General features: G+C 35.2%; 2 protein-coding genes across 2 annotated transcripts; both read left to right on the top strand.

The window, feature by feature from the left end:
* The first annotated feature begins 615 nt into the window (after positions 1 to 615).
* Positions 616 to 3,912, top strand: LOC136812877 (uncharacterized). Its single transcript, XM_067069403.1, has 4 exons — positions 616 to 702; positions 938 to 1,141; positions 2,304 to 2,497; positions 3,209 to 3,912. Exons 2-4 carry the CDS (start codon positions 952 to 954, stop codon positions 3,488 to 3,490), a joined length of 666 nt encoding a protein of 221 aa, XP_066925504.1. The 5' UTR covers positions 616 to 702; positions 938 to 951; the 3' UTR covers positions 3,491 to 3,912.
* A 2,538-nt stretch (positions 3,913 to 6,450) lies between these two features.
* LOC136812873 (ephrin type-B receptor 3-like) lies at positions 6,451 to 11,544 on the top strand. The gene is made up of 6 exons (XM_067069399.1): positions 6,451 to 7,095; positions 8,071 to 8,281; positions 8,847 to 9,008; positions 9,795 to 9,988; positions 10,663 to 10,753; positions 11,455 to 11,544. The coding sequence occupies exons 1-6, from the start codon at positions 7,024 to 7,026 to the stop codon at positions 11,517 to 11,519; spliced, it is 795 nt and encodes a 264-aa protein (XP_066925500.1). The 5' UTR covers positions 6,451 to 7,023; the 3' UTR covers positions 11,520 to 11,544.
* The last annotated feature ends 815 nt before the right edge of the window (positions 11,545 to 12,359 follow it).

Here is a 12,359-nt window from a genome sequence, read left to right as displayed (position 1 = left end):
TTTGTATCCCGCTGCATACGGTTTGCTTACAAATTTCGTCAGTACTTTTATGTCCCTTTAAAAGGTATTCACTGGTACAAAACTGCTATATACCTTAAATTCTATCAAAAGTTACAGTTTCTTTGTCTCCACTGCAGATTATATTGAGGACGGGCTTGAATAAATCTTTCAAAATTCATTAAAATCTTTTTTAAATCCATTTATCATGTCGCTTTTTGAACATGATTTACTTTTTCTTTTATAAGAACAATTTTAAAAGAACAATGAGGCTCAAAATCAGCGAAAAATAAGAACAATATTATAAGAACAATGCTGAGCCTAGAATTATACAATTTCGGGGTCAAAGTAGTAAAAATTGAGTACAAATCCTAAAATACTTCAATTTCTTCATCCTATAAAGAAGAACGTCAAGATAAGAACAATTTGAGACTTAAAATGCCAAAAAAGTAAGAACAGTCTCGCCTCATTAAAAATTTACTGGTGTTCTTATAAATAAAAAAGTGTATCTTTCTCATTTCTTTAGTTCAAAATGGAACTACGATGGAGGAAATGTTACAAAACATTATACCAATGCAAGGAGATAATTGGCAAGTAACTTTCAAAGCCACTCGCGATGCTACGAAATCCGGAGGCAGAACATTCTTACGGCTAACCTCGTCACCGATAAATAAGAATTATTCAGAAGGTCACGCAGCACTCGTTGTAAGTTCATAGGATTCGTGCATCTGTTACATACTATTTTCAATTTTCAAAGGGGAAAATGCACAAATCTGTGCAAATCTTCTTTCGAGAAAAATGCTGAATTACAGAAACGCTTTAAATTTGAATATTTCTATAACCTCAAAATTTCAGGTCAAATACAATAATGCAGGTATTCTAATTCGAACTCCGATAAACAATGATGTCCATTTTACCGTAAGTTTCTTTTTACCTGGAGATCAAGAAGTGGATATGAAGATTGTGAAATATGCTTGTGACGGATGCCCAGTCAGATTCAAAGCATTTGTGGATAACGTAGAAAAAGTTTCGTTGAACACCACTTCGACTGTTTGGTATAATGTCAGCTGCTTTGCTCCATGGTTTAATGATGATATTGACAAAACGACTGATTTGAAATATACATCGAACCCACCGTTATTTCGTAAGTTTATTCCATCCCAGCTGGCACACAACGTTGTTTCAATGTTCATCTAACGTTATATGGACGTTATGAACATCAGATAAACGTTGAAACAACATTGTGTGCCAGCTGGGATAGTCTCGTATTTGCACTTTTGAGGACCTTAAAGTGACTGAAGCAATTTGGAACAACCCGCAGTTTTGACCCTTGAAAAATGGAGGGAGTGCTGATTAACCGTCGTCCTCAGTCACTCAGGAGGTAGAAAAAGTAGAAGCTGTCGCTGAAAAACACACATAATACATAATCTGGCTTGTCTCATTCAATAGTCCCGTGAGGCAGTGGCGATTCTGAAGGGGGGGGCAAAATTTATGACGGAGATTGTAAATGTTCGTTAAAGTCCTCTTAGCCCCGCTACTAGGATAGTCAGCAAATATGAATATAAGAATATCCCTGTCTCACAGTCCCATGGAACGTACTTATTTCCATAGTTGGTATGATAGTTAATGTATAATCTGTAGTTCCTAGGTCTGAAAATTCAGTGGGCATGGTTTAAGATTGGATTTTTTTTATTCATTGATGAATTTCAAATAGCTATGAAAACAAAGACAAGTTTGTAAATTAAAGTTTTGTGAATTTATGAAACTCGTAATTGTGTTTCGAGTTGATACTTTTTTTACGAACACCCTGTACAAGTGAACAAATTATTTGTTCCCCTTTTCTGAAAGGGGATAATCAGATGGTTTGAGATATTTAGATTATACAGAAACCTTCCGTGGCCTCAAAGTGTTTTTGTGTAACAATTTTTCAAAATCGAGTTATCAAAATTTGAAATTTTTGAAAATGGGTTCTAACGCGGTTCTTACGTTGAAATTTTATTACTTTTCATCCTAAAAGCCAAAACCTTGTAACTTAAATATCTCGATTTTGAGACTTTGCACAGGACAATAGAATGATCTCACATGCTACATATTACAAACCATCTGGATATCCCTTTAACCAACTAGGGAATTTCAATCTAATGGAGTTTTTATTGTGAAATTTCTAGCCTCCATTATAAAAAGGATATCTTTTTTTTGTTGAGCTATATGCTGATGAAGTCACGAAAGATGACGAACATTTCAACATTTTTCTGTTATATAAATTGCTGCTTTTACATTTCATGTTTTCCTTTAAACAACCATAGGCGGCGAACAGTCATTCAAGCCTACTACTTTATTAGCAACACTTCCATCATGGCCCAATGCAAATACACCCTTCCATGTATCCTTCAAAATCAAAATTGTCGCATGGTTGAACAATTGGCATCCGATTATAAATTTTCACAACAATGACGGAGCAGAAACTCGGCTTCCAACTTTCTTTTTCACTGCTTATAGGGTATTGAGTGTTTTGTTATTTTGTTAATTTTAGCATCTTTATTATACAGCGGAGTCTGTTCAACTCGAACTTCTATTACTCAAATGTCTTCTTAATTCGAACACCCTTTACCCAGTTGGCACACAACGTTGTTTTGACGTTCATCTAACGTTATATGGACGTTGTGAACGTTAGATAAACGTTGAAGCAACGTTGTGTGCCAGCTGGGTATGGTCTCTTCAGTTAAAGATGCCTTATAAAGCAATCTTCACCTTAACTCAAAATTTCCGTATTTCGAACAAATTTGTGTTCCTCGTGCGTGTTCAAGTTATGGAGACTCCACTGTATAATAAAAAATCTTTCCTCTTGCAGTTAAAGAAATTATTGATTCATTGACAGACAAGTAAATGGGCTATCGTACCATTTCACCCGGGGGGGGGTGTCGGGGTCTCTCTAAGGCTTGGAAAAATGAGAAAGTTTAAATTAGTCTCTCTAAGGGTCTGAAAATTCACGACTTTAGGAAATTTTTTTAATTTCAAGTGAAAAAATTGTAAAAAAGTCTCTCTAAGGGTACCACTCTTTTCAAAAATCGAGAAGAAAATTTTTCAAATAAGTATCTCTAAGGGTCAGTTTTAAATCTTAAAACCCTTAAACAACATCTCACATAAATATTTTGATTTTTCTTGGGTATTTCGGCGTCGAAAAACATTATTGGTTTCTTCAATCTTTTAGATTGTTGGATCGTATAAAACCGGTGCTGCTAATTTTAATAACATTGGAATCGTGCCAACTTCTGACATCACATTGAATGAGTTCCACGAAGTTCGCTTGGAACAGACGATTGACGCTAACGGTGTTGGTTTTATCAGATTTTATTTCAACAATCAGCAATTTGGATCTGCCGAACGAAACTATAACCAAGCGACACCTTTTACAGATGTACACGTTAAGATTCATTACAGCAATGGTTTTGATTTTGTCATTAAAGAATTTGATTATAGTGGAAGTGATTAGTCAAAAACCAAAATTTCTCGCAATAAATATGTACAATAATTATATAAGTACAATAGATCGTATTAAATACAACGTTAACATGGCGTTCGCTTGGAACAGACGATTAACGCTAACGATGTTGGTTTTGTATTTAATGTACAATCAGCAATTTGGATCTGCCAAACAAAACTATAACCAAGCGACGCCTATACGAGAACAATAATTGGAGCCAAATCTTATATGTAAATGTAGCGATGCACGTAAAACAACATAGGAAAAAGCAATTTGTTTGCAATCCGAATTTTAAAACAAATTACACGCTTGTTTATAAGCACCAGTAAATTGGCTCAGACGAGGCTGCACTTAAAATTGCACTTAAAAATCATTCCACTGGATTTGTTAAAGATTTTTTTTTAAATAATAGTGATATGCTTAACCATCAATTTTAACTTTCAAGCTTTTTCATATTGGATTGACACGGATGTGGAGCAAGATTGGTCAGAAAGAGGAAAAATAACGTTTTTTGCTTATCAGCAAAATATAACAATAGGCAGACACTGTCCTGATATGAAATATGTGTCTAATATGAAACGGGAGCACTAAAAATAAAACTTTCAACCATAAAAACCCCGGTCTGGAAGCCTTTTGTTTCTTTCCATTGTTTCTTACTTGAACTTGCGTTGAGAAATTAGTTTGTTTTGCTCACTTTTTGATCATGTGATTAAATCTTAAACCAATCCCAAGAGGAGTACTTGGTAACGTGATCAAAAACTGAGCAAATCATCTTTTGATAATAACAAAGGAAAAAGCTAACAAAAAGTTAAAACAATAAGCTTCCAGACCAGTGTTTTTTATAAGAACTATGCTTTAACCTTGGAACATAGAATTTCTATCCCCTTTGTGATTTCATTCGGAATCTTTATCCCCACTGTGGGAAAAAGCTTCACCGGGACTGTGAGACAGGGCTGTATTTATGTCTGATTCTCATTACCTTGACCTTTAAGATGTTTGAAATTTCATTCGATTTCTGGCTTAGCATTGTAAAATAATTTTTTTTTTAAACGATTTTAAAAGGTTTCGTTTAAATAAAAGTGATATCGTTTGCTTACTGATCAATTTTCATTTACAAACTTTTTCGTCACATGGGATTAGACACGGATGTGGAGCAAGATTGGTCAGAAAAAGGAAAAGAAAAACATTTTTTGCTTATATCAGAATAATATAACGATAGGAAGACACTGTCCCGATATGAAATACAGGGTATCCCTAATTAAAGTATCGAGTCGAAACACAACTATGAGTAGAAACTTTTATGTGCGTGTTCACAAAATTGTATTTTAAGCTCTCCCTCTTTTTTCTTTGTCATTACGATTAATTTATACGTTGTAACTACCTTTTGTAATAAGCCTGTGTGATGGAGAACGTTCTTATATTTTAGCGATAACACACACAAACTTTTCTACTCAATCGCATGTTCAAACTCGATACTTTAATTAGGGACACCCTGTATGTGTCTGATATAAAACAAAAACTTATGTAAAAACAAAACCTTTAAACCTTATTGTTCTAATAAAATTGTTCTTATAACAAAAAGAGTGTAATAAAACAAACAGAGTCGTTTATATTTTACGTTGACATTTTTTTACATAAGAACATACTACTGTATATAAAAACATTAAGAACAAGTTAAGAATATTTCAAAGCTTTGCACATTCTGGAGACCCAATTTTTTTAGGAAATTGTACAAAAATACTCAAGAAAGTGTTGAAGATGAGAACGTGTTAAGAAAAGTTTCAACTTTAAAACTCAGGAAGTGAAGAACATCCGAAAGCTTCACAAAAATTTAACCCTTCTTATAATAAAAACGTTGTATTAGAAGTCATCAAATTTCATTCAAGTCATCTTTTTTCGTCTATAATAACGAAGTGTTAATTAGGGTTAAGACTTGTTAAGGCTTGTAAACATTTTTTGTTGTTTTTGTATGTTCAGTATATTTCATCATCGTTGGAGAAAATTCACATTAAAGTTATCTGAGCTCAAATTGTCGTGTTCCAATGTGGATGCAGGTTCAGAGTAATCTCACCGGAGATGTTTTCGACCAGTGTTTCTACGCTTTTATTTTTAATTTTTTATAAATTACTTTATTTTAGTCAAGCTTAGACTACTTATTTACACTACAATCCAGTGTATTTTCCTCTAAGTAACCAAATCTGTCTGTCTGCCTGTCTGTCTGTCTTGTCTTTTTTCAAGTACTTACTCAAAAATTGATTTGTTTAAAACACCCCTGTCTCACAGCCCCGGTGGAACTTTTTTCTTCAGTGGGAATAAAAATCAACAATGATTGATTTTCAAGTGGGGTTGAAATTCCAGGGTATTTTCGCACCGGGGACCAAATTTTTGCCAAATGTCCCAATGGGTCTGTGACACAGGGGTGTTTTAAAGTTGCAGCGTTCAAAAGAGTCTCTTAAGTATGTGCTCATCAGTTATCAGTAACTTGAGAACTTTTCGCTTTAAATTCCTTTTTATTGATATCATTTTTTTGTTAACTAAGATAGAAACCCCAGGAGGGGGTGTCACTTAGGCAGAATTGGGTACGGCGACGTGCCGTTGGTCAGGGTCCCTTTTTTAGACTTTTTTAGATTAGAAGATAACGGACAGGATCCCAAATTTACTAAATTTCAAGATTTGAATCCGACAGGGTTGACTTTCGGCTATTTTAGACGATTTTCAGAATGGAAATTACAGTAAAGCATAGATATTTTTCAAATATCGGTGTTTGAAAGAAAAAGTTATTGTTATCCCAGCTGGCACACAACGTTGTTTTAACGTTCTTCTAACGTTATATGGACGTTGTGAACGTTGTATGGACGTTGAAATAACGTTGTGTTCCGGCTGGGATATTAGTGATCGAAAGAAAAGGTATATTGGTATCTCAAAGCAACATAAGCCCACACACAATCATCTATAAACCTTTTTTTTTCAGGGAAGGTCTACCTGCTTCGGGACCCACTGTCCATAGAAGGGGTCGTACGACATGTGGTGATAAAATATGGATTTTAGTAAATTTGTTGTTGGAGATGCAAGAAAAATGCGTCGACCTCTTAAACATACTTTCTATAAAGATAAGAAAACATTCTAAAGAAACATTTTTTCGCTAGAGAATGAGCAGAAGCCTCGTACTTCGGTGCTCTCAAGCCCATACATAAATTTTGTCAAATTTTCCTCGAAATCTGAGGAGGGGCTTAACTCGTATTTTATTAAGCCCTCATCACATTATATCAAGTACTATCAAGTATCATGATAATGTACATTCTTAAAAAGAGATTATTTACTTTCAATTTGACAGCTTGATGTCAAAGATTTGTTCATATTTCCTTTCTTTACTAAGCTAAGACCATATGAATCATTATTCTGGTTAGGTTTTGTTTCAAAGTACATCAAAAAGAGCTTATCGTAAAACGACTTCAATGTAGAATTTGAAAAACATAAGAACAGTACAAACGCAACTTCAATTTTCAATTTGTTCGTATATCGTATTTATTGGTTTACCATCAATGGATGTACTTAAATTAGTGGTGCTTTACTTTACTTTAGCAAGAATTGCCGATTCCAATGAACAAAATAAGGTGAGTGTGAGCTTTGTAATATACCTAAAACCCAAATTCGAACTCAGCCCCTTCACTTTTTTATATTTTCTGATAGCGCATCAACAGCGTAGACAAGGGGGGCACAAAATTTGCACAGGAGAGCAGATTTTAATAACACTGTAATTATCTATCCATAATATATAAAAAGATAATTACTGTGTGCATAAAAATTTGCTCTCCTACACAAATTTGTGCCCCTCTTGGCTACGCTACTGCGCTCACGAATGTACCAATGTCAATCAATTAATCAAAAAGTGATGGAAGTTGCTCTGGGTACGACATTGCTGATATATAAACTTAATCCAAGCAATGTGTCAAAGAAAAAGCTTCACTAAGAAATTGACTTATTCGAAATATTAGCCCATGTTATTATTCTTTTCCGATGAAAAAATTAAAAGTAATTTTTTTGTTGTTGGAAAGAAGCACTTTCCTTGATAATCAGAACTAAACATTTGAAGAGCTATAGCTAATATAATTCTAAATTCCCAAACCGCAATTTTTAAAGTCTCTTTTTTTTAATCTGTACAAACCTAAGAACGCCCAAAATTTTGAGCCTTCGGATGTTTTTGAGATTTAAGCCTTATCAATTATGTTCTTAAAATGTTCTTACTTTCACCATATCGTGAGTATTTCTTTGCAATGTTCCTAAGAAATATTGTGTTTTTAGAGTCTCTATGTTCTCAACATTCTTGTCATTGAAGCCTTATGTTCATACATAGTTTCTTATCATATAAAAATATCATTCAACTAAATTTCTTATTCAACAATAGCAGGATCAATGTCCGGTGACCAGACGTTTCCCCGATGGACGTTTCCCCGAGGGACTTTTCCCCGACGGACTTTTCCCCGAAAGACATTTCTTTATCTTTACAAATCTAGCCGAAAAAAACAGTCTAATGAACAAGGGATGCTCATAGGTAAACATACTATGTAGATTTCTCATTTTAACAATAGGATCCTTGTCCAGAAGAAACATTGAACCTGGTTCGATATCCACGACTACCCTATGAAGGAGATCAACTCGAAGGATTCTGCATCAAGAATGCTGTTAATCACGTCCCTGGTTCTACACTAAAAATAATTTGTGGTACAAAAGGAAATTTCACTGTGCAAGGAGCATGTGTTTGCAAACCTGGATATTTTTTGAATGGTTACAAATGCCAAGGTGATTTTAAGTTATTTTGCTAACTCGAGCCAAGTTCCTTTATTTTGCTTTTTTATTCTGATAGCGATTGTATCACGTGCATTAGTAAAATTAAGTTCACTACAGTAAGTGGCTCCGGGTTTGAATTTGGAATTTTGCTTTGAACTGGAGGACACTAGTACTAAGACCATAAAAGCATTTTTAGGCAAAATTGAGGGCTGGAAAACCCAAGCTATGACGTCCTAACTCGGGTTTTTCATAACTCGGGTTTTCATTACTCGGTTTTTTTAACTCGGATTTTCCAGGTTAAATATATTGAGTTAAGAAATATCAAATATAAAAAAGCATTTGCATAGGGAAATGACTAGATGGAAAAATCTAAGTTTTCACTATTCTAAATCTGGATTGAGGTCTGCTTTTAATGTTAAAACAACCCCCTGACAAACCATATCTTTGCTACCATTTTGCGCTATTAGCGACTGTGACAAACGAAAAATTGTAATTGATAACACTTAACGGCTAACCAGGCTACCAATAACTAGTTTAAAGATCCATCGGTCTTACAACTAACTTCATTTGCTTTTAGCATGTCAAGATGGTTACATGAAATCGGAACCTGGGAATGGCAAATGTCTTCATCCAGGGCGAAACACGATCCCGTGCACATCAACAACTCCAGTATGTCCTTGTAAAGAGAAGTTCTTTCGAGTTCTGGAAGAGAAATCATCTCCCGGGACGCATTGTTATCGTAAGTTGTTTATTTTAACCCTAGGGTTTAGTGTTTGAACTAAGCGACCGTGGTACAGTGGTAGAGCATCCTGCTATTGTGCGCAAGGTTGTAGGTTCATCCCCCAGCCAGGCTATACCAAAGATTCCCAAAATGGTACTTGATGCCTCTCTGCTTGATGCCCAGCAATCAAGAGAAGGGTAAGTGGAGCAATCCAGGGAAAAAGAGTGGCGCCCTCCCCTGACTTCGGGTAAATAGCTATCAACGATAAAAGGAGCCTTCTGGTCGTCTCCGCCCGCGGTCTTTGACTTCCTCACTAATTACTAGGGCCTAGTTTCAATTTGACTGTCAGCTTGGATCCTAATGAATTCAACTTTTGAGGGGTGCTAGGGTTGCAAGTTGAAATGGGGCAAAAAGTTGAATTTGTTCTATTTACCAACCCTTAGTGGGACTGAGACATTGATATTCTCTTCCTCTATAAAAATATGACATAAGTCGTCTCGGTAAAAAAGCATTTCCTTCAGTTTCTATTTTCCGAACAAAAAAATGAAGAAACATACAACGGAGTCTCCTTAACCAAATGTCTTTTTAATTCGAACAAGTTTTCTAGTCCCTTCAGTTCAAAATGCCTTATGGATCTTACTCCATAACTCGAAATTTCCATAACTGGAACAAATTTGTGTTCTCCCTGGGTGTTCGAGACTTAACTACCTGGTACCCCTTTAAAATTATCACAGTATACCGAAATAGTGTCTTCTGCTAGTATTATTTAAAAGTTTGTTTCTTATATACATAACTTTTATTTAGAGGCAGGAAGAATCAATAAGCTACGGTACTCAAACTTCACTGACGGTTCAGTACGGTTGACTTGGGATGTGCCTTATTACAGGACCGGCTATCGACCTACATTTCTAATAACTATTGACGGAAAAGCGAGTACACAGAAGGTGACGCGTTTGAACTTTCCGAAATCCAACTACACAAGACACTACAAAATACAGGTAAGGTTATAGTTTGAAAATTGCGAGATGTTTAGGTGGAAGGGGTGTATATACTGACTTTATGCATGTGTGCTTTTCTGTGACAGGGATGGTAATGTTCTAATTTGTCTAGATCCTGACTGACTGAGGAGGACGGTAACTCATTATTGGCGGTGTGACGGTATGAGTCCGTTCTTCTGTCCGTGTTTGAAGAAAAAACTAACGGTATGCAGTGACAAAACACAGTAGCCCCTGTACCCCTGTACGCCCAAACTAGAATTTTTTTTAAGAAAGCAGCTCTAAATGATTCCATAAAAGTGTCTGTCTGAAATTTTAGGGAGACATTTCTAACAATGATTTTAGCCCATCAGCTACGACCCTAAAATTTGACATTTTGGCTCCGGAAAAGGGAGTAATTCGAAAAATGGTTTTTTGGTATCCTTAGTTAAGGAATTAGTCAGTTGAACTGGTCAAATAGGTAGCTTAATATGATTTTCAAGGCTTAATGTTGGGTTCGTTGGTCAAAAAAGTTGTAAAATTTTAATGTTTTCTGGGGGTCGAGAAAACTTGTTCAGGCCAGTCAACCGGACAATTCCATAACTAGGATGCCTTAGGGTACCTAAAAATCACCTTAGGCTTACTCCCTCTTCAGAGCCCAAAATTTGTCTAGCTGACCGATTATTTCATTTTTCCAGGTGGTAACTCAAGTCAAGGTTGGCGAGAAGATATACCAAGGAGATGGATACACCAAAACAATCACTGTTTATAAAGAGAGAGTCAGTGGTGGTAAGTGTTTATCTAACCCTGTGTTATATTTTAGAGAGTTTATGTATGTCACGTTTTTCTTTATTTATAAGACAATCCTAATTTTTTGAAGCCTTTGGATTTTCTTAATTCTATGAGTTTTAAGCCTAAAAATGTTTTTATTTTCACCTTTATGTGAATATTTTTGTCCATTTTCCTTAAAAATTGAGTGTTATGGAGTCTGCAAAGCCTTAAAATATTTATAACTTGTTCTTAATAATTTAGCTATCGAAGCCAAATTAATCCTTATTAACCGAGGACGACGGTTAATTAGCACTTTTATAGTCCTCGATTTTGCGGGTCAAAACACTGCGTGTTATTAAAAATCGCTTCAGTCACCCATGGTCCTCAAAAGTGTAAATACATAAACTCGCTATTCACTGGAACGTCGAGACCCCCATTCCTTATACAAAAAAATTGTCAAAAAAAGCTTTAAGGCTGAACTTTCTAACGGGAAAAACTGTATGATTTTAAGAGTCCCCAATTATTGAGCTTAAATTAGAATATCCCACCTTAAACGACATTTAGCAGTTTAAACGACATTTAGCTTTCATTGGATCCGTACCAAGACAGCTGTCTGGATCCAGATATTCAACTAAAAATAAGATCTGTAGCAGTTTTGAAAGTGGAGGATTTTTCACGGTATTAAACTATACTTATTTATCTTTTAATTCTCTTTACAGCGATTCTATCGAAGCCACCGTTTTATCTGCTCTTGTTCGCAGTTGCATTTATATTCATTATGTGAACAAAGCAAGTATTGGTTTTCAGAAGAAGAAATAAAGCGATATAGCCACAAACGGAAGTAAAAAAGGACTTGGTATCGCAGTCAGGAATATTTCCAACAGAGCTTCGATTAAGAATCTCGATAGAGGCTTTAGATAGAGGCTTTGTTAAAAAACTTTTAATGAATTCCATTGGTTTTTGTGTTTGTGACCCATAATGATGAAACAAACTGGAAAATAACAGATGTTAATCATTTTTCCAGAATCGCTGGTGGGAGTGTGCTATACACCATTTAACTGTTAAATTAGTGAAGTCATTCAAAGCGTACAACCACATCTTGGACTCTGCTGTTGGGTTTTGTTAGCTTACCGGCGGGTTGCCACACTCTTCTGCAGTCAATTCATCAATTCAAACATTCAAAAGATTCCGAAAGTGAAAACTGTCTGATTTTTTCTTAAAATTTATTTTGAATTCAATAAAAAGAGTTACACTAACAATTTTGTATACGTATCTTTCTACTGATTTTTTTTAGCTTGGATTTGAAAAATAGAATTTCATCCATCATGGGGCAGGGGTGTTTTATTCGTCATTTAAAGCTGGCAACCGTCTTTCCCTGAAGAATCTCATATCATCTCTATAATAACACCCCTGAATCTTGATATAAACATTTTTCAAATTACTTGGAGCTGGACGGCACATTTAAAGCGAGCAAAACGAGAAAAAACATTTGTTTGGGACGACGCCGGTACAGCTAGAAATTTCAAAACTATAATTGCTGCTATCCACACACATGCGCTAATTTCAGATTTTTGAGGTTACTCAGCAACCACAAAACATTAAAAACAATTTAAAGCCTGGATTT

Source organism: Clytia hemisphaerica, unplaced genomic scaffold (assembly GCF_902728285.1).
Source record: "Clytia hemisphaerica strain Z4C2 unplaced genomic scaffold, Clytia hemisphaerica genome assembly, whole genome shotgun sequence".
Lineage (NCBI taxonomy): Eukaryota > Metazoa > Cnidaria > Hydrozoa > Leptothecata > Clytiidae > Clytia > Clytia hemisphaerica.
Note: the sequence above shows the minus strand (reverse complement) of the source record. Positions and strands in the feature narration are given on the sequence as shown.